At 44.2% G+C, this 27,835-nt stretch overlaps 1 protein-coding gene across 6 annotated transcripts in view; it reads right to left on the bottom strand.

Annotated features, from left to right (window-relative positions):
* Window positions 1-27,835, bottom strand: part of TRMT1L (tRNA methyltransferase 1L) — a 358,814-nt gene that overhangs the window by 287,558 nt on the left and 43,421 nt on the right. For 4 of the 6 annotated variants that reach the window (XM_077459511.1, XM_077459507.1, XM_077459508.1 and 1 more), the window contains exons 2-3: window positions 13,157-13,337; window positions 3,821-3,919 (exon numbers count right to left, since the gene is read on the bottom strand). In XM_077459511.1, coding sequence (XP_077315637.1) covers window positions 3,821-3,919; window positions 13,157-13,226 — 169 coding nt within the window. In that variant the 5' untranslated portion in view covers window positions 13,227-13,337. The remainder of the gene's footprint in view (window positions 1-3,820; window positions 3,920-13,156; window positions 13,338-27,835) is intronic. The other 2 variants (XM_077459512.1, XM_077459513.1) reach the window with 2 other exon arrangements.

The following is a 27,835-nucleotide window of genomic DNA, read 5'->3' on the forward strand; positions in this document are numbered from 1 at the left end:
GGAAGGGGAGACAGATCTATCACAATTTGGATTAGCATAAAAGATGAGAAGTGTTATCATAATGGGGGATTTTAATTATCCAGACATAGATGAATGTGCAGTTCCCTCCACCCAGTCTAAGGCTCCATAGTTCCTAAATGTCTTGCAGGACAATTTCATGGGTCAGATGGTAGACGTACCAACTAGAAATAAAGCACTACTGGATCTACTGATTACCAACAATACAGACCTGATCACAGATGTGAAAAAACGGGGCAATTTAGAGAACAGCGATCACAGGTCAATTGGCTTCAGTATAAATCACAGAAATAGGAAACAGAGGAATACAAAGACACTAAATTTCAAAAGAGCCAACTTCCCTAAACTACAAACCATCCTAGAAGGCATACATTGGGATAAAATCGTAGGAACAAAGAACACGACGGAGAGATGGGTTTGCTTTAAGAGCATATTAAATAAGGGCATTAGCCAATGCATCCCTTTGGGTAATAAAATTTAAAAGTGCGAACAAAAGTCCTGGATGGCTTAACACCAATGTAAAAATGCATATAAAAGCAAAGGACAAGGCCTTCAAAAAATACAAGGTTGAGGGATCATCATCAGCATTCAGACTTTATAAAGAATGCAACAAGAAATGTAAGGGTGAAATATGAAAGGCTAAGATAGAACATGAAAGACACATAGCCGAGGAGAGTAAAAAAGATCCCAAGAAATTCTTTAAGTATGTAAACAGTAAAAAAGGGAGGACAGACCTATTGGCCCCATAGAGAATGAGGAAGGACATCTGGTTACAAAGGATGGGGAGATGGCGAAGTTATTGAATTTATTCTTCTTAGCCCCTGTACACACGGTCGGAGATTCTGCCAACCAAATCCGTCGAATTTTGTCCGTCGGATTTAGTCCGACGGATTGTGTCTGAAACTGTTGCATACACACGGTCGGACTAAGTTGTCGAAAAATCCGATCTTTCAGAACGTGATGACCTAATTTCGTTACGATGGGACTACATTCAGGCTAGTAGCCAATAGCTTTGATGTAGGAATTTGATCTGAGCATGTGTGGCACTTGGTCCGATCAAAATTCGCTACACATGATCGGAGTATGTCCGATCAAACCAGTTGGTCGGGAAATATTTCCAACATGTTGGAAAATTGGGTCCGACGGATATTCGGACGGAATCAGTCCGATGCATACCACACACAGTCGGATTATCCGACTACACGGTCCGATAGGACACATTCCGACGGATTCTCCGACCGTGTGTACAAGGGCTTAGTCTTCACAAGGAAATCGGGGGGCTTCAGTAACCAAAACTGCAGTGTTTATCCTCATGACACATCACAGGAAGCACCTCCATGGTTAACAGAGGACAGAATTAAAATTAGACTTGGGAAATTTAACATTAATAAATCACCATGACCAGATGGCTTGCACCCGAGGGTACTTAGGGAACTCGGTCAAGTAATTGCCAGACCATTGTTCCTAATTTGTACTGACAGTCTACTGACTGGAATGGTACCAGCTGATTGGAGAAAAGTCAATGTAGCACCAATATTTTAAAAGGGCCCAAAATGCATCCCTGGGAATTACAGACCAGTTAGCCTAACATCAATAGTATGTAAACTCTTGGAGGGGATGATAAGGGACAATATACAAGATTTTAGTAATGAGAACGGTATCATTAGCAGTAATCAGAATGGGAATCGTTCTTGCCAAGCCAATCTATTAACCTTCTATGAGGTGGTGAGTTGCCATCTAGATAAAGAAAGGCTCATAGAAGTGGTGTATCTGGATTTTGCAAAAGCATTTGACACAGTTCCCCATAAACGTTTACTGTACAAAATAAGGTCCGTTGGCATGGACCATAGGGTGAGTACATGGATTGAAAGCTGATTACAAGGGCGAGTTCAGAGGGTAGTGATAAAGCTGGGACCAATCTTGTTTAATTTGTTCATAAACGACCTGGAGGATGGCATAAACAGTTCAATCTCTGTATTTGTGGACGATACTAAGCTAAGCAGGGCAATAACTTCTCCGCAGGATGTGGAAACCTTGCAAAAAAGATCTGAACAAATTAATGGGGTGGGCAACTACATGGCAAATGAGGTTCAGTGTAAAATAATGCATTTGGGTGGCAAATGTATGAATGCAATCTATACACTGGGGGGAGAACCTCTGGGGGGATCTAGGATGGAAAAGGACCTGGGGGTCCTAGCACATGATAGGCTTAGCAATGGCATGCAATGCCAAGCTGCTGCTAACAAAGCAAACAGAAAATTGGCATGCATTAAAAAGGGGATTAATTCCAGAGATAAACAAATAATTTTCCTGCTCTACAAGACTCTGGTCCGGCCGCACCTAGAGTATGCTGTCCAGTTGTGGGCATCAGTCCTCAGGAAGGATGTACTGGAAATGGAGCGAATACAAAGAAGGGCAACAAAGCTAATAAAGAGTCTGGAGGATATTAGTAATAAGGAAAGGTTGCAAGCACTGAACTTATTGTCTCTGGAGAAGAGACGCTTGAGAGGGGATATGATTTCAATATACGAATATCATACTGGTGACCCCACAGTAGGTATAAAACTTTTTCGCAGAAGGGAGTTCAACAAGACTCGTGGCCACTCATTAAAATTAGAAGAAAATAGGTTTAACCTCAAACTACGTAGAGGGTTCTTTACTGGAAGAGCGGCAAGGATGTGGCATTCCCTTCCACAGGAGGTGGTCTTAGCGGGGGGCATCAATAGTTTCAAGAAACTATTAGATATGCACCTGAACGACCGCAACATACAGGGATATACAATGTAATACTGACATATAATTACACTTGGACTTGGACTTTTTTCAACCTCACCTACTATGTAACTATGCATACTGTGCCTAAGGTGAAGCACGAGTCAGACAAGATACAGTCTGATGGCAAGAGAAAGGAGTGGAAGGGTAAGAAGTAATGATTAGACACACAAATAACAAGTAGAAGAGGAAGCAGGATCTAGAGTTCAGCGCCCATGAAACAGCCCCCTAGTTTCTGGCTACTTCTCTCATTCTGTACCCTTTAACAGTGTGTGCATAAGCTCTGAATTGCCTAGCAACCTAAAAAAGGAAGAGCAACTCGCAGACTCTCCATTCACAAGTGCATGATATGAATGAAAAATATGTTGAACAAGCTCACCAAGAGTAGTATGCAGGAAAATGTTTGTTTACTGTTGGCTTTCCCACCCAACCTATCAATATGCCAATGGTCATTGCTACTCTGCTATGAGAGTTCAATAAATCATGCTTGTGTAAAGATACCTTAAAAGCGGAGTTCCATTCAAAAGTGGAAGCTCTGATTATCGGTCTCCTTCCCCCCTCTGGTGCCACATTTGCCACCTTTTAGAGAGGGAAGAGAAGAGAGGGAAGGAGGGAAGAGGAAGGAGGCCTAAACCTTCTCCACAGTTGAAATTCCACTGAGTCTCTGCAGATTTGAAAAGGATGTGAAAACATTTAGCCGATACAAGCATACACTAGATGCAGAGCAATTCTCCCATTCCCTTACTGGTCAAGGATACCACAATAAATGGCCAACAAGAGTGAACAGAAGGTGTAGGAGCTTGGGCCAGGCTAAACATTTGGAGGAAAAGCCAAGCTTTATATACAAGCTCAGCTACCTATATTTTAGAATTTTTTACTAGAGTGCTCAACCTGTGCTTATGTATTGTTTTATCATATGCTCTTTTTGCCTTGATCAGAAAGGAATAACACTTTACGAGCTTACAAAAACAGTTTGGAGTGTCATAGTAAAATAATGATATTTAGTAATATTAAAGCTGTAGGTACCAACCTGCACGCTCCTGCTCTAGTAGATGTATTGTGGGTTTCTGCTCTTCATCCTGAATGTCCATCTCCTGGTTGCATAGCTCATCGTGTATTGAGGTTTCTCCTATGAAATTTAAAACAAAAATTGTAAACTAGGGATGAACCGAAACATAATCAGCCGAAAATTGCCTTTTCGTCAATTTGCCAAAAGAAAATTCTTGCCGATAATGGTGCCGAAAATGGGGGCGGGCCCCCGGGCAGGGACCCGCCCCTGGTGCCGCCCATTACGGGGGTATCGTTTTGGAGTGCTGCCATGCTTTGTGGGGGAAACTGTGCAGAGCGGCTTTCCCTCCCAGCTCCGCCTCCTGACATCTCGCTGAGTTTCTCCTGCACAGTATGTTAAGTGCAGCTGGTATACAGATTGATCGGAGGCACAGACTGTGGAGCTTGCTCCCCTCCTCCCATCACTCAACACTGTGTGATAGAAGTCCCTGCATGTGAGAGGATTCTGACATCTGACCCCATTCCTGCTCCTGTCTTCTGTCCCTGTGCCGTGCGATCCTCTCCTGTCTGAGTTCCACTGCCCAGTACCTCTGTATGACCGGAATGTGCTTTGTAGAAGGTAAATGAAGTATGGTAATCTTCCCGGCATCACTGCACACTGATAACTCCTCACATCAGGCATTTTTCTTCTCTATAGTTGCTTGTCCAGCTCTCACTACACTCACAGCCCCCCCCCCCTTCATCCTCAGCATTTCCCACAATCTTTTCATCTACCAGTCTTCTTAACCTTCTGTATGCTCTAGTCTGCAACTGTCTCAGCCTCAGAATCCTGTCAGCTTTCCATTCATGCCTCATTGCGCCTTCATTCTGCCAGAACTTTTTTTCCCTTTACTTCACTGCAAAGACATAACTACAGTGGTCCCCATTGCGATCCAGCCTGAGAGGAGAGGCGGCATACAGAGGAACCAATGCCTTCCATGTTTTTCCTGCAGGAGGGAGAGGAGGAAAAAGTGGGAATGCAGCAGCTGCAGGAAGAACATGGAGGGCATTAGTTTCTCTGTATGCCGTCCCTCCTCTCCAGCTTTTTTCTGCTGCTCTTCTCCGATCCCCCCCCCCCCCCCCCCCGTGCTCTACTCTTCTCCGATCCCCCCCCCCCCGTGCTCTACTCTTCTCCGATCCCGCCCCTGTGCTCTTCTCTTGAAAAAGTCCCCTATTTTCCTGCTACTTCTCTCATTCTGCACCCTCAATAACAGTGTGGGCATAAACTCTGAATTATCTGGCAACCTAAGAATGAAGAGCTACTTGAGTGTGGTCAAGTGGCCAAATCTCAAGCTTCTGTATGCAAAGAAACTAAAACAGCTGACAACATACAATCGATTAGCCATATGGCCACTGACAGGTAAAGTAAACAACATTGATTATCTTGTGACAACAGCACCTAAAAAGTACATAGGATATTTTAGGCAGCAAGTGAATGTCGCCCCTGAAGTTGATGTGTTGAAAGCAGAAAAAATTGGATTTTTAAAAAAGCTTACCTGTAAAATCCTTTTCTTGGAGTACATCATAGGACACAGAGTCTCAAGTAATTACTTGGTGGGTTATAGGCCTACCTTCAGGTGTTGACACTGGTATAACCAATACAGGAAGTTGACTCCCATACATAACCCCTCCTCCTTCCAGGAGCACTCAGTTTTTGTAGCTAAGCAAAATAAGTAATATACTCTCACCCCATAAAACAGAGGGGCGGGAGCTCTGTGTCCTATGATGTACTCCAAGAAAAGGATTTTACAGGTAAGCCGTTTTAAAAATCCTATTTTCTTTATCGTACGTCATAGGACACAGAGTCTCAAGTAATTATTTGGTGTGATGTCCCATAGCAATGCTACTTGAAGGAAGGGAGACACAACCCGTAGGGTAACCCCCAGACCTGAGGACTTATACTGCTACCTGCAGCACACTGCACCCAAAGGCGATATCCTCATTCCATCTTACATGCACTTGATAAAATTTTGCAAATGTATGTACTGAAGGCCAAGTCGCGGCCTTGCAGATTTGAGACCTGGAGGCCTGGTGACGCACTGCCCAAGAAGCACCAACTGCTCTGGTAGAGTGCGCCTTAACTTGAAAAGGGGGAATCTTTCCCTTTAAATCAGAAGTTTGAATTATAACTTGCCAAATGCAATTAGCGACAGTGGATTTTGACGCTGCCTGTCCCTTCTTAGGACCCTCTGGCAGAAGAAATAAGACATCAGTCTTACGAATCGGAGCAGTTTTCTTAAATACATTTTCACTGCTCTCACTACATCAAGACAATGTAGTGACCTTCCTTCCCTGGAACAAGGTCTTGGGAAAAAAACACTGGCAGAACAATATCTTCATTCAGATGAAAGCCTGAAACCACTTTTGGAAAAAAACCTGGACGAGGGCGTAACACCACTCTGTCCTCATGAATAATCAAATATGACTCCTTACAAGAGCAGCTAATTCTGAAACCCTCCTTGCTGAGGATATAGCAAACGAAAATATCAGCTTCCTAGTCGGAAGGACTAAGGGAACATGCTGCAACGGTTCGAATGGCTGTTTTTGTAACACCGACAAAACTAAATTTAAGTCCCAAGGGCTTAAGAGTGATTTAACTGGCGGATTAATCCGCAGCACTCCTTGCATGAAACCCTGGACTAAAAGAATGCATAGCAAGCAGTCTTTGAAATAAAAATTGATAAGGCTGAGACTTGGCCCTTAATAGTACTCAGGGCCAACTTCATCTCTACGCTCAATTATATCATAGGCAGAATTCTTGCCTTTCTACATCTCCAAGGGTACCAACCCTTGGACTCACACCAGGAAACATAAGCTTTCCAGGCTCTATAATATATAGCTCTAGAAGCTGGCTTCCTAGCATTAATCAAAGTAGAGATAACGGACCTGGAAAACCTACGTTTATTCAGAATGTGGGTCTCAATAGCCAAGCCATTAAATTTAGCCTTCCTAAAGCAGGATGGAATATCGGCCCCTGAGATAGCAGGTCTGGCCTTAGTGGGAAGAGCCCTGGACCCTCCACTGCCAACTGAATCAGGGAAAAGTGCATATATCAGTAAAAACTGATCCCACGGGGTCGCCAACGCATCTGTTCCGTATGCGAGTGGGCCCCCTGTCCTAGATGCAAAGTTGACTAGCTTGGTGTTGAATCTGGACGCTAGAAAGGTCTACGTCCGGAGTCCCCCATCTTTGGCAAAGAGCCTGAAACACCTTGGGGTGAAGAGACCATTCTCCTGGGAATAGATGCCGGCGACTTAGATAGTCCACCTGCCAATTCTCTACTCCCGGAATGAAAACTGCAGATACGCATGGGACATTCTCTTCTGTCCAAGTTAGAATCTGGTTCACCTCTCTCTGAGCTGAGAGACTCTAGGTGACCCCTTGGTGATTGATATATGCCACAGCCGTGGCATTGTCGGACTGGATCCTGACAGGACAATTCTTTAACCTGGAGATCCAGGTTTCTAGAGCCAGATACACTGCCGGAATCTCTAGAATGTCAATGGGCAAGGCTCCTACTCCCCAGCCTGAAAGGCTGGCATCTGTCATTACTACCTTCCAGATAATTGATCTGAAGGACTTTCCCGTTCAGCAGGTTCCAAGATAGTAAACACCAAATGGGGCTTTGGGACTCTCATAGGGACAGCCACATTGGTAAGTCCAAAGCTTGAATTGTTTTGTTCCAAGCAGACAGAATACCACTTTCAGTTTCGAATAGAATTGAGCATAGGGAACCGCTTCGAATGAAGCTACCATCTTCCCTAACAACCTCATGCCTTCCAGGTAACTGCTTGTGATGGCTGCACCTCGCTTCAAGCAAGCCACTGACTGGTCTATTAACAATAGATCGTCTAAGTAAGCCAAGACAGTTATGCCCTGTGCCCTTAACCTGACTTAGAGGTGGGGCTAATACCTTAGTGAATACCTGAGGTGCTGCAGCAAGCCCGAAGGGCAAGGCTATTAACTGAAAATGCTTCTGTTCTACTTTGAACCACAGAAACCTCTGGTTAGGAGGAAATATATGGACAAGCAGCTATGCATCTCTGATGTCGATGGACACCAGAAGTTTTTCTCCTTGCAGGATGGAAACGACTGACTTGATTGATTCCATGCAAATGGACCGGATTTTCAGGAACCAATTTAGATTACGTAGATCTAGACTTGGCTTTGGCACCGTAACTAGGTTTGAGTAAAACCTCAAACCTTGCTCTTGTTTGGGAATCTGTCTGATCACCCCTTGAGCCAATAATCGGTCTAATGCTTGCAACAGGGATTGCCTTTTCCCTGGATCCTTGGGAACGTTTGATCTCAGAAAACTAGATGGTAGAAACTCTGAAAGCTCTAGCTTGTATCCTAGAGAGACTGTGGAGAGAGTCCATTTGTCCTGAATCTCCCTTTGCCAGACTTCTGAGTACATCAGAAGTCTCCCCCCCCCCCCCCAACCTTGGTGAGGGGAGATGCCTCTTCATAAGGAGGTCTTGTATTCTGCTTTGCAGACTTGTAGCCCCAGGTCTTCCTTTATGCCTGGTCTGATGGCAGAGGCCGAACAGTTTAAATGAAAGATGCTTATATTTTCTTTTGACTGGCAAAAGAGTACTATTTCCGTTGGAAATTGTTTGAATGTATTTATCCAAACTATCGTCAAATAATCATTCTCCCTTAAAGGGGAAACTAGTTAGAAGGTTCTTACAAGGTGTCTCAGCTGACCAACCCTTTAACCAAAAGGGTCCTTCGCATATGTACAAGTACAAACGCAAGGCGTGATGCCTGGTGAATAGAATCCTTCATAGCATCTACAGCAAAGCATAATGCTTTAGGTAGCTCAGCCAGTTCCTGTGCTTGTTGTGCAGGGAGCTCATACGAGAGCATCTGTGAACTGGTCCTTTAAGTTCTAGCAAAAAAAACTTTTTAACTTGTAAACAAATCTCCAGAAAGAGGCTCGGTCCTTAAGTGGTTAATCAGATTCAACCTCTCTATTATTCCTGTTTTAGAATTTTCTGTGAAAGTTAGAGAACCTCAAATTTCAGGTTGTCCCCAGAAAAGTAATTTGACGGAGCGATCACGTTGTAAACGCAGACGGGTGTACCAAGATGGCCGCCGATCCGGGAACTAGGCTGAAGCCGCGGCCTTTCCTAAGGCCTTTGCCCGCGGAGCGTGGCGTGTGCCGATCCGAGCGGGGTGACCCTTTCTGATCGGTGCCAATCCATTGCACCCCTACTGATGGGTACTTATGGGTGGCATTGATAGGCGGCACTGCTAGGCTGCACTGATGACACTGACAGGCATTGGGGATGGGCACTGATTGGCAGGTGACAGATGCCTATAGCTGCAATTGCAGGCTGAGCAACAGTACCTGCTAAGAAATAAAAAAAGATTAACAGAAATTCCAACTTCTTATCTGTTGGATCTTTAAGCATAAGCGCATTGTTCACATTGGAAATCACAGCGTCAACTGCTGGAACTTACCATCTTTTAGTGAATCTTTCTTCCATAGGATAGAGCTTTGCGAGTCTCTTTGGAAAGGAAAAAATGCTTATCCGGATGATCCCATTGGGTATAAATAAGCTTTTTTAGTAATGCGTGGACGGGAAACGCATGCAAAAAGGCTGTTAAAGGCTTCAAAAACCCAAGGAAGAGACCGGCCCTTCAGCTAACTCTGTTAGGTAGCATGCAAGTAGAGCGAACCATCTTTGCAAGCCTCTGTACTTCAGATTGTGAAGTAGGGATCCTTGGGAACGTCAAGTATTGTTTCCGCCGCAGAGAAATAATCGCATGTCTTTCCTCCCGATCATCTGAGGGCCATACCCCATCCTGTCCCCATAATTGTCTTGGACCCTCCACTGACTGTAAAGACTAAGGTGGGAGAGGGGGATCTAGGACGCTTCCTATACACTGGATGGAGGATGCGATTAAAGCCGCTAATCTTCCTTATAAGCCTTGCAAGGCAGAGGGAAATGCATCTTCAGTCACCTCTACAGGGGCTTAAGTGTGTGAAGTTGCACCACCATTAGCTTCCAATGACTCACCCTGGCTTGCCATGTCTGATCTCTCCGAAGAGGAAGACAGTATGGAGGCATAACTGGGATTCCCAGTGCCTGGGGGGGGGGGGGCGACACCAAAAACTGCAGTTCTTGTGGGATGCTCCCAGTTTGCAGTGGTCAGGACCAACCAAAAGTAGTCTCAGAAAGGAAACTAGGGAACAGGTGACAGGGTCATTGGAGGCCAATGTGGGGAGAGAAGGCTGGCACGTGTAGTTCCATCCAGAAGAGCTACTGTAGCTCAAATTTCTGAAAAAGGTAAAGTGATACTAACACACACTGTTTAACTGCTTGCTGCCCACCCACAATCAAATGATGGCTGGATGGCGCGGCTCTTGTTCTGAGTGGACGTCATACAACGGCCTTCCAGAACGACCGCTCTCGCGTACCCGTGGGGGCGTGCATCGTGGCGATCGGTGGTACGGTGTGTTAATCTCACACACCTCTACTCCAATCTTAGTAAAGAGCCTCTGACGGAGGCTCTTTACAACGTGATCAGCCGTGTCCAATCCAGGGGGGGGGCGTCTGTGCTGTTTATCAGCGCAGCCCCCCTCGGATACCCACTCAGGATCACCGGGGATTGGCACCACACTGGACCACCAGGTATGCCAACCTAGACCACCAGGGAAATGCCAATAAGTGCACGGGAAGCTGCCAATCAGTGCCCATCCCCGATGCCTGCCAGTGTCATCAGTGATGCCTATCAGTGCCGCCTATCAATGCCACCCATAAGTACCCATCAGTAGGGGTGCAAGGGATTGGCACCGATCAGAACGGGTCACGCCACTCGGATCGGCACATGCCGCAATCCGCGGTCACAGCCTTAGGAAAGGCCGCGGCTTCAGCTTAGTTCCCGGATCAGCGGCCATCTTGATACACCCGTCGGCGTTTACAACGTGATCGCTCCGTCAAATTACTTTTCTGGGGACAACCTGAAATTTGAGGTTCTCTAACTTTCACTGAAAATTCTAAAACAGGAATAATAGAGAGTTTGAATCTGGTTAACCACTTAAGGACCCGAGCCTCTTTCTGGAGATTTGTTGTTTACAAGTTAAAAAGGTTTTTTGCTAGAAAATTACTTCGAACCCCCAAACATTATACATTTTTTACTATACTTATACTATATTATATATATTATATATTTTTTACTATACTTATACTATATTATATATATTATACTTTGCATCACACCGTATTTGCGCAGGGGTCTTACAAGCACACTTTTTTTTGGGAAAAAATACATTTTTTTATTAAAAAATAAGACAACAGTAAAGTTAGCCCAATCTTTTATATTGTGAAAGATAATGTTACGCTGAGTAAATCTATACCCAACATGGCACACTTCAAAATTGCACCCGCTCGTGGAACGGTGACAAACTTTTACCCTTAAAAATCTCCCTAGGCGCCGTTTAAAAAAATTCTACAGGTTGCATGTTTTGTGTTACAGAGGAGGGCTAGGGCTAGAATTATTGCTCTCACTCTACCAATCGCGGTAATACCTCACATGTGTGGTTTGAACACTGTTTCCATATGCGGGCGCTACTCACATATATGTTTGCTTCTGCATGCAAGCTCGTCCGGACAGGGCGCGTTTTAAAAAAAGTATTTTAATTTTTCCTATTTACGTCACCCCTTTTTTTTTTTTTTTTTAAACAGTGTAAAAATAAGTCACTTTTATTCCTATGTAAACATCCCTTGTAATAGAAAAAAGCATGACAAGACCTCTTAAATATGAGCTCTGGGGTCAAAAAGACCTCAGATCTCATAATTACACTAAAATGCAATAAATAAATAAAATTTGTCACTTAAAAAAAATAATAATAAAAAAAAAATAATAAAAAAAAAATGCCCGTTTAAGAGCTGTGGACAGAAGTGAAGTTTTGACGTCGCTTCCGCCCAGCAATTGTATGGACACAGGTGGGGACCAGCTTCCCCTCACTAGTCTGCATACCAAGCAGGAGACAAGACGTGATCACCTCTGCTGCTGCTGCTGCCGAGGGCTCAGATAAGCGGCAGAGGGCATCGGATCGAATCTGTCGCAGAGACCACTTATCTTGTAACAGACCGGCCGCTGAAGAAGAGGATCCTAGGGGTTATGGCAGCTAATTGCTGCCATAACAACGACATCCTCCTTCAAACAGCCAATGTAAAACTGCGGTAGGTGGTCCGTAAGTGGATAAAAAGGGCACAGACAGCAATTTACAACCCAATACGGGTTCTAATCCCTCTCCACTCTGTCCAGATCTAAACAAAAAAGTATGTTTTGCCTTTATCTATATTCTAAGTTTTGAATCGACAGCAGAAGGGATAAAAACACTGCAGCTTTTATAATTTCTGGTTTCCCTATAAGAGAGATTTTCCTCCACTTGTCCTGGTCATAAAATTGTAGCCCTGGACATGGCACACATCAAAAACTCCAACCATGATACAGATAGCAGTAAAAGTCTTAGCCCTTGTACACACGGTTGGAGAATCCGTCGGAATGTGTCCTATCGGACCGTGTTGTCGGATAATCCGACTGTGTGTGGTATGCATCGGACCCAATTTTCCAACTTGTTGGAAATATTTTCCAGCCAACTGGTCCAATCAGACATACTCCGATCATGTGTAGAGAATTTTGATCGGACCAAGTGCCACGCATGCTCAGATCAAATTCCTACATCAAAGCTATTGGCTACTAGCCTGAATGTAGTCCCATCATAACGAAATTACGTCCTCACGTTCTGAAAGATCGGATTTTTCGACAACTTTGACCGTGTGTATGCAACAGTTTTGGACACAATCCGGACAAAATCCGACGGACAAAATCCGACGGATTTGGTTGTCGAAATCTCCGACCGTGTGTACAGGGGCTGAGTGTTGTCAATTTGTTTATTTTACCACCAGATTTTAAACTTTTTAAAAAGCTTAAAGTCCTACATAACAACAGTCATATTGTGGTGTTTGCTTATTATTTTGTCTTGAAGACAAATGGGGTTTGTTTTTGTTGAGACAGAGACAGAGTACCTTAGGATATGGGATTATGTAGGGTAGATGGAAGTCTGAAGAGCCTACATCACTTGCTCCTCGAAGTAGGATAGGGCTGGGTTTAACTGGACTGAGAAAGAACCTACACATACTTACTCCTTGTGTTCTCCAAACCAATCCTGTTATGGCTTTACCTTTAACCATCACTCCTTTCTGTTAAGTAACATGGAGCATTCCAAAATGGGGATACATTTTAAGTTGTATGGGGTATAACGAGCACCTCATTTCAGCCCTGCTATAAAACGAAAACGTACTTTGTAAAGGATTGCCCCCGGCGGTAGCTTCTGGCTCCAGTATTGATTCTTCTTTAGGATTCTCCATCATTTACATAAAAATTAGTGCAGGAGAAACACAAGTCTTGAAGATCCCTCAATAGTGTCATCTGCAACAGGTACAAGTCAACAAAGCTGGAAGTGCACCTCTTTCCGAAGATCTCTGCAAACAAAACAAAAAATGTATCCACCGCTTACACAATCTGTATGTACTTGTTATATTTCTTTTAAAAATTGTAAATTCATCCTGTGCTAATAACTGTTTTTCTGTAGGGGTGCTGTGTGGAAGGGCTTACCATAACTGTCAAATTATCCTTATACCCAGGTTAAATGTCACTGCAAATGTACCCATTTTTGAACACCTATGACTGAAATGTAAAACCAATCTTTATACGGTATACTCTGGGCTGAACGAATGCACGCAGATCCCACCTTTTGCTGACAAAGTAGCCAGTACGGAGCCATGAAATGCATGGATGATATATTTTAACCTGTTTTATGATCAATAAAATACTGACCTTCCTGAATACACTTGGAAGCACTTTTTATTTAATGGGCACCTATGCTGACCACACACTGGTTCCACTTTGGGCCTCAGCCCCTTTACCATTGTTTACCACATCTGATTGCAGCCTAGCAGAATGCAGTATTGTCAAAACCTCCCTGAGCTTAAAGTGGGACTGCCCACACTCACTCTGCGTGGCGACAGTCATGTTTTTCACATGTGCTAAAACAGATTGCTTGACCCCAAGATGGATATCAAGCAACCTTATGAATGCGAGTATACACTTAATACACGTTTACTATACATCCCAGTTACATACAGTACAACTGAACACCACTCTTCGAAGGTGCTCTTGCGTCTTTCTATTCGCCTTTTTCTCTTTGTCCCTGCTCTTCTGGAGCAGCACTGACACTTTGTGTACAATCTTACAATTCTCCAGTTTCTAGAATCACATATGGCATTTTGCACAAACTGGATCTTCCATACATTAAGCCTTTTTTTAAGCTGCTCTATGGAGCTTGAAACTGATTTTTTTCCATCCTACGGTGCTTTTTATTTTTATATCCACAGATGTCATTCACTTTCCTTAAGTTCCCTCACTTCCCTCTGTCCAAATTGGGCCCAATTAGCAATTTTCCCTCCCCAGTGTCATGTGACTTGTTAGCGTTACAAGGTCTCAGGAATGAATGGGGAGCAGGCATGTTAAGTTTGGTGTTCTCTCTCACTCTCTCATACTGGTCACCGGAAGTTCAACACGGGAGCACCTTATAGCAAAGAACTCTGAGGATCTAAAAAGAAGAATTATTGCTCTACATAAAAGATGGCCTAGGCTATAAGAACATTGCCAAAAACCTGAAACTGAGCTGCAGCACAGTGGCCAAGACCATACTGAGGTTTAACAGGACAGGTTCCACTCAGAACAGGCCTCGCCATGGTCGACCAAAGAAGCTGAGTGCACGTGCTCAGCCTCTTATCCAGAGGTCGTATTTGGGAAATGGACGTATGAGTGCTGCCAGCATTGCTGCAGAGGTTAAAGGGTTGGGGGGGTCAGCCTGTCAGTGCTCAGACCATACACTGCATCACATTGGTCTCCATGGCTGTCATCCCAGAAGGAAGCCTCTTCTAAAGATGATGCAGAAGAAAGCCCGCAAACAGTTTGCTGAAGAGAAGCAGACTAAGGACATGGATTACTGGAACCAGGTCCTGTGGTCTGATGAGACCAAGATAAACGTATTTGGTTCAGATGTTGTCAAGCGTGTGCGGCAACCAGGTGAGGAGTACAAAGACAAGTGTTTCTTGCCTACAGTCAAGCATGATGGTGGGCGTGTCATGGTCTGGGGCTGCACAAGTGTTGCACTGGGGAGCTACAGTTGATTGAGGGAACCATAAATGCCAATATGTACTGTGATAGGTTGAAGCAGAGCATGATCCCCTCACTTTGAAGACTGGGCCACAGGGCTGTATTCCAACATGATAATGACCCTAAACACACCTCCAAGACGACCGCTGCCTTGCTAAAGAAGCTCAGGGTAAAGGTGATGGACTGGACAAGCATGTCTCCAGACCTAAACCCTATTGAGCATCTGGGGGGCATCCTCAAATGGAAGGTGGAGAAGCGCAAGGTCTCTAACATCCACCAGCCAAGATGTCGTCATGGAGGTGTGGAAGAGGAACTCAGTTGCAAACTGTGAAGCTCTGGCGAACTGCATGCCCAAGAGGGTTAAGGCAGTGCTGGAAAATAATAGTGGCCACACAAAATATTGACACTTTGGGCCCAATTTGGACATTTTTACTTAGGGGGTGTACTCACTTTTGTTGCCAGCGGTTTAGACATTAATGGCTGTGTGTTGAGTTATTTTGAGGGGACAGCAAAATTGACACTGTTAGGCTCGGTTCACACGGGACGCGGCACGACTTGCAGCGCCGCGACCTCAGCGGCGACTTGCAAAACGACTTCTGTATAGAAGTCAATGCAAGTCGCCCGAAGTCGCCGCCAAAGTAGTACAGGAACCTTTTTTCTAAGTCGGAGCGACTCGAGTCGCTCCTATTAGAACGGTTCCGTAGTACAGAACGGGGGCGACTTGTCAGGCGGCGAAGTCGCCTGGACAAGTCGCCCCTGTGTGAACCGAGCCTTATACAAGCTGTACACTCACTACTTTACATTGTAGCAAAGTGTCATTTCGTCAGTGTTGTTAGATGAAGATATAATATTTACAAAAATATGAGGGGTGTACTCACTTTTTGAGATACTGTTCATACACGCCTCAGTTCATAATGCTTACTGCAGGATTGATTTTTCTCTTGACTCACCATGCATTGTCATTATTATTACCATCATACTGGATTTATACAACGCCAACAGTTTGCACAGCGCTTTACAACATGAGGGCAGACGGTAAAATTACAATACAATACAGGAGGAATCAAAAGGCATTGCTCAAAATCTCCTAAGGGACCACAGGGTGCCAAATTTGGTCTGACCGTTCCCCTATATACCTCACACTGACTCTTCCTACAACTTCAATCTCCCCAAATACTTGGAGACCTCATGAAAATCTACTTCTAGACTGTACATGCATAGCAGATATTCAAGCCACAATTACTATTCTGACTCAAATTTCTGTCTACACCACAGTTCCCATTCCACGACCATCTACATGGGAAGTGCTTAAAGCATTATATATATATATATATATATATATATATATATATATATATATATATATATATATATATATATATATATCATACACACACACAGACACACACAGACACACACAGCCTTGAAAAAGTATTCATACCCCTTGAACATTTTCCACATTTTGTCATGTTACCACCAAAAATTTAAATTAATTTTATGTGATAGACCAAACACAAAGTGGCACATAATTGTGAAGTGAAAGGAAAATAATAAATGTTTTTCCATTTTTTTTCCCCCAGATTTGTGAAAAGTGTGGGGTGCATTTGAATTCAATCCCTCCGCCACCCCTGAGCCAATACTTTTTAGAACCACCTTTTGCTGCAATTACAGCTGCAAGTCTTTTTGGGGATGTCTCTACCAAAGGGGTCTCAAACTGGTGGCCCTCCAGCTGTTGCCAAACTACAAGTCCCATCATGCCTCTGCCCATGGGAGTCATGCTTGTAATGGTCAGCCTTGCAATGCCTCATGGGACTTGTAGTTTTGCAACAGCTGGAGGGCCGCAAGTGTGAGACCCCTGCACTTTGCACATCTGGAGTGAAATATTTGCCCATTCCTCTTTGTAAAATAGCTCAAGCTCTGTCAGATTGGATGGAAAGGGTCTGAACAGCATTTAAGTCTTGCCACAGATTATCAAATGGATTTAGGTCTGGACTTTGACTGGCCCATTCTAACACATGAATATGTTTTGATCTAAAAAAAAAAAATCCATTGTAGCTTTGGCTGTATGTTGAGGGTAGTTGTCCTGATGGAATGTGAACCTTCGACCTAGTCTAAAGACTTTCATAAAGTCTTCAAGTATATGGGGAAATTTCAAGGGGTATGAATACTTTTTCAAGGCACTGTATGTATATATTATATACATGCACACAGTAAAACCTTGGATTGCAAGCACAATTCGTTCCAGAAACATGCTTTTAAACCAAAGCACTTGTATATCAAAGCGAATTTCCCCATAAGAAATAATGGAAACTCAGATGATTCGTTCCACAACTATTTATTTACTTATAAGTACTTCAGGTTATAGTCCATTTAAAAAGATTATAGCAACGTGATAGGTTGTGTATCTATAAAATGTCCATCCACAAATGGAATCCTCCACAAGGCAATAAGATACAAAATCCAGCAGGAGCTATAGAGTTTAAAAAAAAAAAAAAAAAGAAGAAGAAGAGAGATGGGCCTCTTAGAGCCGGTTCACACAGGGGCTGCACGACTTGCAGCGCGACTGCCTCAGGCGACCTGCACATGACTTCAGTGGCGGCTTGCAAAATTACTTCTGAATAAAAGTCAATGCAAGTAACCTAAAGCCGACCCAAAAGTAATACAGGAACCTTTTTCTAAGTGGGAGAGACTCGAGCAGCTCCTATTAGAACGGTTCCATAGTACAGAATGGGACGCGACTTGTCAGGTGGCCAAGTCACCTGACAAGTCGCCCCTGTGTAAACCGGCTCTTAGTGAAGCAATATAATTACATTTAATGAAGGTACAACATTTAGCAACTCCTCATGGTTGATGATTAACCACTTCAATGCAAGGCACTTTTGTCCCTTCTTACCCAGGACAATTTTCAGCTTTCAGCGCTGTCACACTTTGAATGACAATTGTGCGGTCATGCAACACTACTACTTTATTTTTGTTAAAACACACACCAACATTTTTGGAAAAAAAACGTTTTGTTTCTGTCATAAAATTTTGTTTTCCCCTTCACTGACTGGCACTGATGAGTTAGCACTGATAAGGTGGCACTGATGGGCATTGAGGCACTGATCTGTAGAATTGATGGGCACTGACATGCAGCACCGATGGGCACTGACAGGCAACACTGATGAGGTACCAACAGGTGTTACTGCTGGGCACTAATTGGCACTGTAATGAGCACTGATTGGCACTGTGGTGGGGACTGGCAGACTTTATAATTGGGGCACTGATTGGCACATCCAATGGGGCTGTGCTGATAATCAACATGCTGATTATCAGCACAGGCACACCTGGTTGCCGCCACATGCTTGACACCATCTGAACCAAATACGTTTTTCCTGGTCTCATCAGACCACAGGACATGGTTCAAGTACACCATGTCCTTAGTCTGCTTGTTTTCAGCAAACAGTTTGCGGGCTTTCTTGTGCATCATCTTCAGGAGAGACTCCCTTCTGGGATGAAAGCCATGCAGACCAATTTGATGCAGTGTGCGGCATATGGTCTGAGCACGGACAGGCTGATCCCCCACCCCTCCAACCTCTGCAGCACTAGACAACTTCTGGATATGAAGCTGAGCACGTGCACTGAACTTCTTTGTTTGACCATGGCGAAGTGTGTTCTGAGAACCTGTCCTGTTAAACCGCAGTATGGTTTTGGCCACCGTGCTGCAGCCCAGTTTCAAGGTCTTGGCCAGTGATGGCGAACCTTGGCACCCCAGATTTTTTGGAACTACATTTCCCACGATGCTCAAATACAATGCAGAGTGCATGAGAATCACGGAAAATTAGTTCCAAAACATCTGGGATGCCAAGGTTCGCCATCACTGGCTTAGGCCATCTGTATGTAGAGCAACAATTCTTTATTTTTATTTTTTCAGGTCCTCAGAAAGTTCTTTGCCATGAGGTGCCATGTTGAACCTCCAGTGAGTATGTGAGAGTGAGAGCGATAACAAATTTAACACACCTGCTCCCCATTCACACCTGGGACCTTGTAACACTAACGAGTCACATGACACCGGTGAGGGAAAATGGCCAATTGGGCTCAATTTGGCCATTTTCACTTAGGAGTGTACTCATTTTTGTTGCCAGCGGTTTAGACATTAATGGCTGTGTGTTGAGTTACTTTTAGAGGACAGCAAATTTACACTGGTATACAAGCTGTACACTCACTACTTTACATTGTAGCAAAAAGTGTTGGTACATGAAAATCTAATAAAACATTTACAAAAATTTGAGAGTTGTACGCACTTTTATGAGATACTGTGATAGAGAATTTTATATATTATAATAACTCTCCCAGTCAACAATTATTGTATTTTATTCTCATGCTACTAGCAATAGCATTAGTAAATAAAGTATATCATATTTACTTGTTTTGAAAATTTTCTTTTCAGTTACTTGCTGGTTTCGGCCAAAAATTGCGTTTTCGGCACATGGAAAATCTTGCCAATAATGGGGATAGGGCCTGGGCGTGCCCCCACCTCCTGCGGGGGCATCTTCCTGGCTCACCCCAGTCCTCCCTCCCCACCTGGCGGTGATATTTGAGAATCACGGAGCTGAATTACCCGGGCAGCTGCAGTAACATTGTCCATGATCCAATGGCAGGGCATTGAATCAGTGTGATGCGATTACAGGACTGCAGCTGCTGGGCAATTCAATTCACAGCTCCAGGACACGCGGAGATCGCCACTCTGATCTGGGTACGGGTGAGACAGCATCCAGACACTGGCAAGCTGCACATGACTAGCACCAGCAGCCTGTATTTGAGTGGAACTGGTGAGGCTGCATTGATCTCCTGTAGCATGTCTGCAGTCTCTGACCATCTCCTGTATCAGATGGTTAGAGACTGGGGGACATGGTACAAGAAATGGTTGGAGACTGCAGACTGAGTTTTCTTGATCTTTTCTTGCACCAAAAGGTGGCAATAATGGCAACAAATTCATATTCATTTAAATTGATGATATTAATTAAAAAGTTGAATACAATTGTATAAAAAATAAAAATAAAAATAATAATAATAATAATAATAATAATAATAATAATAATAATAATAATAATAAATATATATTTTTTAGAAACAGTTTTTTGGGTTTTCAGCCTAGTGTATTTTTCATTTTCGGTATCGGTTTCGGCACCAAAAAGCCCATTCAGTGCACCCCATTAGCCAAGAAAACGATCATCTGTTGCATCATTTGTTGCTAGGTTTTTCAGCTTTTCTTTTTTATTATATCATTTTTTTTTTTTGTTAGTATAAAGTGTTAGAGTTAAGGTTAGGATAGGATTAGGGTTATGGTTATTTATTTTTGTTAGCATTAGGGTTTTAATACTGCTACTACTAAAACAAATAAATAAATGTCAAATAATTTATAAATACTATTTAATAATTAACCAACACTTAACCACTTTCAGACCGGACCATTTTGCTGGTAAATGACCAGAGGTCTTTTACACTTTGGCACTGCGCTGCTTTAACTGGTAATTGCGCGGTCATGCAATGTTGTACCCAAACAAAATTTGCGTCCTTTTCTTCCCACAAATAGAGCTTTCTTTTGATGGTATTTGATTGCCTCTGCGATTTTTATTTTTTGCGATATAAACGTAAAAAGACCGCAAATTTTGAAAAAAAATGATATTTTCTACTTTTTGTTATTAGAAAAATCCAATAAACTCAATTTTAGTCATACATTTAGGCCAAAATGTATTCAGCCACATGTCTTTGGTAAAAAAAAAGTCAATAATTGTATATTTATTGGTTTGCGCAAAAGTTGTCACATCTACAAACTAAGGTACGTTTTCTGGAATTTACGCAGCTTTTAGTTTATCTCATTTCTTGAGGTGCTAAATTGGCAGGGCAGTACAAAACCCCCCCAAATGACCCCATTTTGGAAAGTAGACCCCCTAAGGAAATTGATAAGAGGCATGTTGAGCCCATTGAATATTTTATTTTTTTGCCTCAAGCGATTGAATAATGACAAAAAAAAAAATATTTTTTTTTTTTTTTACACAAAGTTGTCACTAAATGATATATTGCTCACGCATGCTATGGGCATATGTGAAATGACACCCCAAAATAAATTCTGCTGCTTCTCCTGAGTACGGGGATACCACATATGTGGGACTTTTTGGGAGCCTAGCCGCGTACGGGGCCCCGAAAACCAAGCACCGCCTTCAGGCTTTCTAAGGGCGTTACAGTTTTGAAGGCCATAAAATGCCAAGATGGCACAAACCCCCCCCAAATGACCCCATTTTGGAAAGTAGACACCCCTAAATTTAGGGGTACACTAGTGAGACTAGGTAATAAACACACTGCCCTATGCGAACTGCTGGGAGTGTCAGTGAAATGTTAATGACACCCCCAGATCAGTTCGCATATCGCAGTGCGATCTGCAAACTTGGATCGCATGGTGTGAACACCCATGCGATCCAATTCTGCTGCGGACCAAAAAAAGGGTCCCGTGCGAGTTTGCGGCGGGTGCGGCGGGTGCGACACGAATTCAGCCATACTATCTGTATAGCTGAACTCGAATCGCACAGAGATCGGATGTGATTTGCACTGCAGTGCGGTGCGAATCACATCCGTTCTCATAAACCGCTGCAATGTGAACCCAGCCTTAGTGACACTGGCGACGGGGGGTGATCACGGGGTTAAACCTTTATTGGGGGGGTAAGGGGGTACCTTAGAACTAAAGGGGGCTAACCCTAACTGCCCTAACAGTTATTACAGTCACAAATGACACCCGCCGGGTGATCAGGGGGTTAAACCTTTATTAGGTAATAAATGGCGGGTGCCCTGAAACTATAAAAAAATAACTAACCAACCAGCGTCACCTGTAACAGTTATATGGTGATCACTGGTGAAAGGGTTAACTAGGGGGCAATCAGGGGGCTTTATGCGGTAGTATATGGGGGTCCCTGGCGCTATAAAAAGCTGCGGCGAACCTAAATACCTACCTGCCTAACTAGCGTCACCTGTGACACTAATACGGCGATCAGAAAAATGATCGCTTATTAGGCTGGGTTCACACTGGAGCGATGCGGAAACGCCACGAATCCGCGGCGGGTTCCCGCATCGCATGCCTCCCGCCGGCAGTTCACACTGCCCTATGCGAACTGCTGGGAGTGTCGGTGAAATGTTACTGACACCCCCAGATCAGTTCGCATATCGCAGTGAACACCCATGCGATCCGATTCTGCTGCGGGCCAAAAAAAGGGTCCCGTGCGAATTTGCGGCGGGTGCGGCGGGTGTGGCGAATGGCTGAACTCGAATCGCACAGAGATCGGATGTGATTTGCACTGCAGTGCGGTGCGAATCACATTCGTTCTCATAAACCACTGCAATGTGAACCCAGCCTTAGTGACACTGGCGACGGGGGGTGATCACGGGGTTAAACCTTTATTGGGGGGGTTAGGGGGGTACATTAGAACTAAAGGGGGCTAACCCTAACTGCCCTAACAGTTATTACAGTCACAAATGACACCAATGAAAAAAAAAAATAAAAATGACATTGGTGTCACTGTGACTGGGGGGCAGGGGTAATTGGGGGGGTGATCGGGGGGGTGTGAGTGTGCCTGGCATGTTCTACTGTGTGTGTAGAGTGTTGGTGCAACTCACCGATCCGCTCTCCTCCGTGTCGGAACGAAAAATACCGACACGGAGGAGAGAATACATCACTTCCTCTCCTGTGTTTACATTACAGGAGAGGAAGTGATGTCACGGGGGATTTCTATTCGTCGGGAGCGATCGCGAGGGGGTGGCCATGAATGAATGGCCGCCCCCTCGTCCCGGATCGCTCCCGGACGAAAACCGACCGCCGCAGGCACCGGGCGGGGGCCCGATCGGGCCCCCGACCCGCGGGAAGGCAGGGACGTACAGGTACGCCCATATGCCTGCCCGTGCCATGCTGTCGACGTACATCGTCGTGCGGCGGTCGGCAACTGGTTAAAGAAATAAAATCAAAAAATAATAAATAAATAAGTCTAACATGAGGGTCAGCAGGCCGTTAATCGCAATCAACCTATCAGTGGGTCGATCAGGAACACAGCCCCACACACAGAACTTCCCCCAGCCGCCGCCGCTCTCTTTACTGCAACATAGAGATCGGGAGAAGTACTGGATAGAGGGCAGGGGCAGAAGATGCTGGAATTTTTACATTAAACATCGGTTGCCGGGCAGTCCTAGCAACCAATTATCAGCTTGTTAATGTAAAAAGTTAACTGTCAATCTCCGCCCCCACTTTCTATCCAGTACTATGACTTCTCCCGGCCTCTGCTCTGTTATACACTGGTGTAAGGTAGGAGAGTGCTACCTACACACTGGTGTGAAGGGGACAGAGGACACTACATGGGGGGGGGTGAAGAGGACAGAGAACATTACAGCGGCTGGGGGTTAAAGGGGACAGAGGAAACTGAATGGGGAAGCACAGTGGACACTACAGTGGGGGTGGGGGGGGGGGGGAGGGAGGTTGAAGGGGACAGAGGCCCCTGTATGCGGGGGGGGGGGGCACAGGGGACACATTGGGGGTGCTGAATGGGACAGAGGACACTATTGTGAAGGTAATGATGTAAAAGGGGAGTGAAGGACACCGATTGGGGGGAGAGAGAAGCCACAGGGCTGTGTCTATTTATTAACCACTTTCAGACCAGCCCATTTTGCTGGCTTAAGACCAGACCACTTTTTGCGATTCGGCACTGCGTCACTTTAACTGACAATTGCGTGGTCGTACGATGTGGCTCCCAAACAAAATTGACATCCTTTTAGAGCTTTCTTTCGGTGGTATTTGATCACCCCTGCAGTTTTTATTTTTTGCGCTATAAACAAAAATATAGCGACAATTTTGAAAAAAAAAAAACGCATAATTTTTTACATTTTGCTATAATAAATATCCCCGGAAAATACATAAATAAAACAGTTTTTTCCTTCAGTTTAGGCCGATACGTATTTTTCTACATATTTTTTTTTTTAACAAAAACGCAATAAGCGATTATTGACTGGTTTGCGCAAAAGTTCGTGTTTACAAAATAGGGGATAGTTTTGGCATTTTTTTTTTTTTTTTTTTTTTTTTTACTAGTAATGGCGGCGATCAGCGTTTATTGTGACTGACTGACTATGGTGGACACATCGGACATTTTTGACACATTTTTGGGACCATTGTCATTTATACAGCAATCAGTGCTATACAAATGCACAGATTCCTGTGTAAATGACACTGGCAGTGAAGGATTTAACCTGGGGGTGGCAGTGTAGGGGTTAAGTGTTCCTAGGGGCGTGTTACTAACTGTGGGGGCGTGGCTGTGTGTTAGTGAACACTGATCTCTACTTCAAATCACATGGAACAGAGATCAGTGTCACTTTTTGCAGGGCAGAACGGGGAGATGCTGTTTACAAATGGCATCTCCCTGTTCAGCCTCCCCGTGAGACGATTGTGGGTATCCCCGCGGTGATCGAGTTCGCGGGACCCACGACCGGACTCACAGGGTCCCGACTGGCACGTGAGCGCGCCGGCGGCGGCGCACACATGATGGCAGGGCGGCATATAGAAATGGACGTACCTGTATGCCAATATGCCTGCCCGTGCCATTCTGCTGACGTACATCGGCGTGCGCCGGTCGGGAACTGGTTAAAGGGTGACAAACGCGCGCCCCCCGGGGATCTTTGATCTGCTCCAGGTTATCCAGGTATCTTTTAAGGTTAGGGGTTAACTATTATTTAAATTATGTATTATTATATATCAGTTTTTTCTATTTATGATTTTTAGTTATTTGTGTATTTTACCTTTTTTTTTTTATTCATATACAACCACCTTTCTTTTACATTTGATCATAAAATCACACACAAACGCGTGACAAAACGTGCACAAAAGGCACATTTTCAGTTTAGCTTCAGGTGACTTGGAGTAGAGAGGTTAACCATCTCCATGGAGAATAATTGATTTTTTTTTTCTCCTCCAGCATTCGAGATTCAAGCTACAAAACACTGGAGGTGTGAATGGGGCCTAAGAGTAGACCATGAAACAGAACATATACCTGCAGAATTTCTGAAGTTTTACAAAACATTTTACAGTATAACATCTAATTTGTGGACACACCAGTCCTCCATACAAACAGAAAAGCCCAATACACAGCAGAAACCCCTTTGCCCCACTCACATAACTATGCCTCCGACCTTGAACCTTCACAAATTATAAAAGAAACTTCTTTAAGGCAGTTGGGAATTGGATGCGGATTTCTCCGCATTCAATTCGCATAGCAGGAGATCGTGACCAGCTCTCTATGGAGCCAGTTCACACATCTTTGGAGCGGCTCCGGCGCGAATTGCACAGGAGTCCTGTGCACCTTTTGGACCCTTTCATGTCTGAATTCAGCCAACAACTGGGGCTGAAACCGGACCTGCAACGGTAAATGGAGATGCAACGACTCCTGCTGTGAGCCGCTGCGTTCAGGTCCTGATTGCCTAACAAATTTTACAGAAATCAAAAAGAGCCTTTTAATTATTTTTCTCCAGCAAATGTTTAAGCCAGTCTCTGCCGATTGCTTCTTTGTACAATCACTAGAACAGTGGTTCTCAACTCCTGTCCTCAGGACCCACTAACAGGCCAGATTTTAAGTATTACCTTAGGGAGATACGGACTAGAATACTGCAATTACTGAGCAGCAAATAATATCACCTGTGATGTATTTCATATGTTATCTTACAAACCTGGCCTGTTAGTGGGTCCTGAGGAATATAATATATATTTATTAATATATATATTTTTTTTTATTTTTTTTAAAGCAATAGCAAAAATCTCATGAAATCCTATATTTGCTGCCTCCGTAATAGGAAGTCCTGTCTCTGGCGCTGCCATTGGATGTCCATCAAAGGAGACAGGACTCTCTCTTTAAGATGGCGTGGTGTAAACAGAAGATTCTCCTGTAGGAGGTCTTTGGCACTCGTCCTGCCCCCTCCAAGTCTGCACTGATGTAATGGTGAGTGCATTCCTGGCAACGGTGGGTGCTGCATTCCCGGCAATTGGGAGTCTGCAGATGGGCACTAACCCTTATTTTGCTTCACGGTTCTTTATTTAAAATTTTAAGGTTTTTTTCCTGAAACTTCCCTCTTAAAAAGTGTTATACGCCAATAAATACGGTATATCCGAATAATACGCCTGAGCTCATCTCTTTATTCACACACAGCCACAAAGGAAAGAGAATTCTTGTTGGGCAGTGTATTGGTGCTCGAATGAACACACTTAGACCAAATTTTAATGGTTCAAAGAATGTCAGGCTAAATGGTCAGCCCTCACGCATGTTCACTTCATCAAATCTGGCCCTCTTAGAAAAAAAGTTTGGACACCCCTGATCTAGATCATCAGGGATATGGTAAAGAAAGTGCCTGATGCCAAGCTCTTGTACTCTGGGCTTATGGAGGCAGTGGAGATACCCACAGGTCTTTTTGACTGCCTGACATATTAACCCACCAGCACATATTCTCTGACATTACAGACTCAAGGTTTTTTTAATTGTTTATTCAGATTGATGCTACATTAGGATAACATTGTTTATTCTTCATCTGAACTCCAAAACAAAAATCCTTCCTTGTTAAATGTCCCATAAAATATTGCCACTATATACCTTTTTGGATGATCTGTATACCACGGTTACATGATAACTGCAGTGTTGAGAGTTCTGGTAGGAGGAGATTTCCACTGCAGCCTGTATACACACCCACATGTGTGATGTCAATATTATGTGACCTGGCTATCTCTGAGAACAAATAACTGTTCTCTCAAGCATAAAAAAGACACAACTGAGCATGTGCAGGTCAGCTACTCTGCCTATGTTAGCTAGCCTTCCCCAGATAGACAGTGCAGAAGGAAAGGATCTATGCGTACAGGATAAAACAGCCTTTTTACACAATGCAAAGGATTAACCCCTTGCATTCTACAGTGAACATAAGCATGCTATGCTGCATATACAGACCGATTTTACTGTTGTGGGTTTACACTTTAAGGGCCCTTTCACATGGGCACCTCCGCTTGCTCTTTGGGGGATTGCAGAGTTTATCCCCGCTGAACAGGCGGATGACAGGTCCATGTTCCCTCAGCTATGCAGAGTGGACAGGGACACAGTCCTGCTCTCCTCTATGGGGCAATCAAATGGAAATGGATTGCCTGTCTGTTTCCATCCAATACCATTTCATCTGCCTGACAGATGGGGAATAGGACCACCATTCTTCTGTTTTTGGTGAACAGGATCAGATGACAGCAGGTGTCTGCGGAGATGTGTCTGCTGACATCCGCCATTTCATAAAAGAACTGCAGGGTCCGATCGGGTCCGCCTGAAAAAACGACAGACAGACCTGTTCGGACAGCCAGTGTGAAAGGGGCCTCACTTACCCAGTCATCCTCTCCCACAGGATCCTCCAGGATGGTAGGCCGGTCCTCACAGCCTCTTCTTCCCTATGGTCTGGTGCAGGGCTCGACAAACCCCGGGCTTATTGTGACTAGAATAAGTGACCTGGCGCAGCACAGCTGGGGGTATCCTGTCAACGTCCCCCCCCCCCCCGGCGTGATCGCGTTGGGCTGCGCCGGCCGGTAATTGAGGCTGCGGCTTTGAGGCCTTCTGCGGTCCTATGCTTCCTTCTGGAATCTGGCGCCCTGTTGTGGTGGCCTTTGGTATGACAACCAGCAATGCTAATGGAGCTTCCACTACCTGCCTATCTCCTTCCCTTTACTTAGAACCCCTAAACATTATATATATTTTTTATTCTAACACCCTAGAGA

The sequence above is a fragment of the Lithobates pipiens genome, unplaced genomic scaffold (genome assembly GCF_037356315.1).
Source record: "Lithobates pipiens isolate NorthernLeopardFrog02 unplaced genomic scaffold, aLitPip1_a1.2 Scaffold_28, whole genome shotgun sequence".
NCBI classification, from domain to species: domain Eukaryota; kingdom Metazoa; phylum Chordata; class Amphibia; order Anura; family Ranidae; genus Lithobates; species Lithobates pipiens.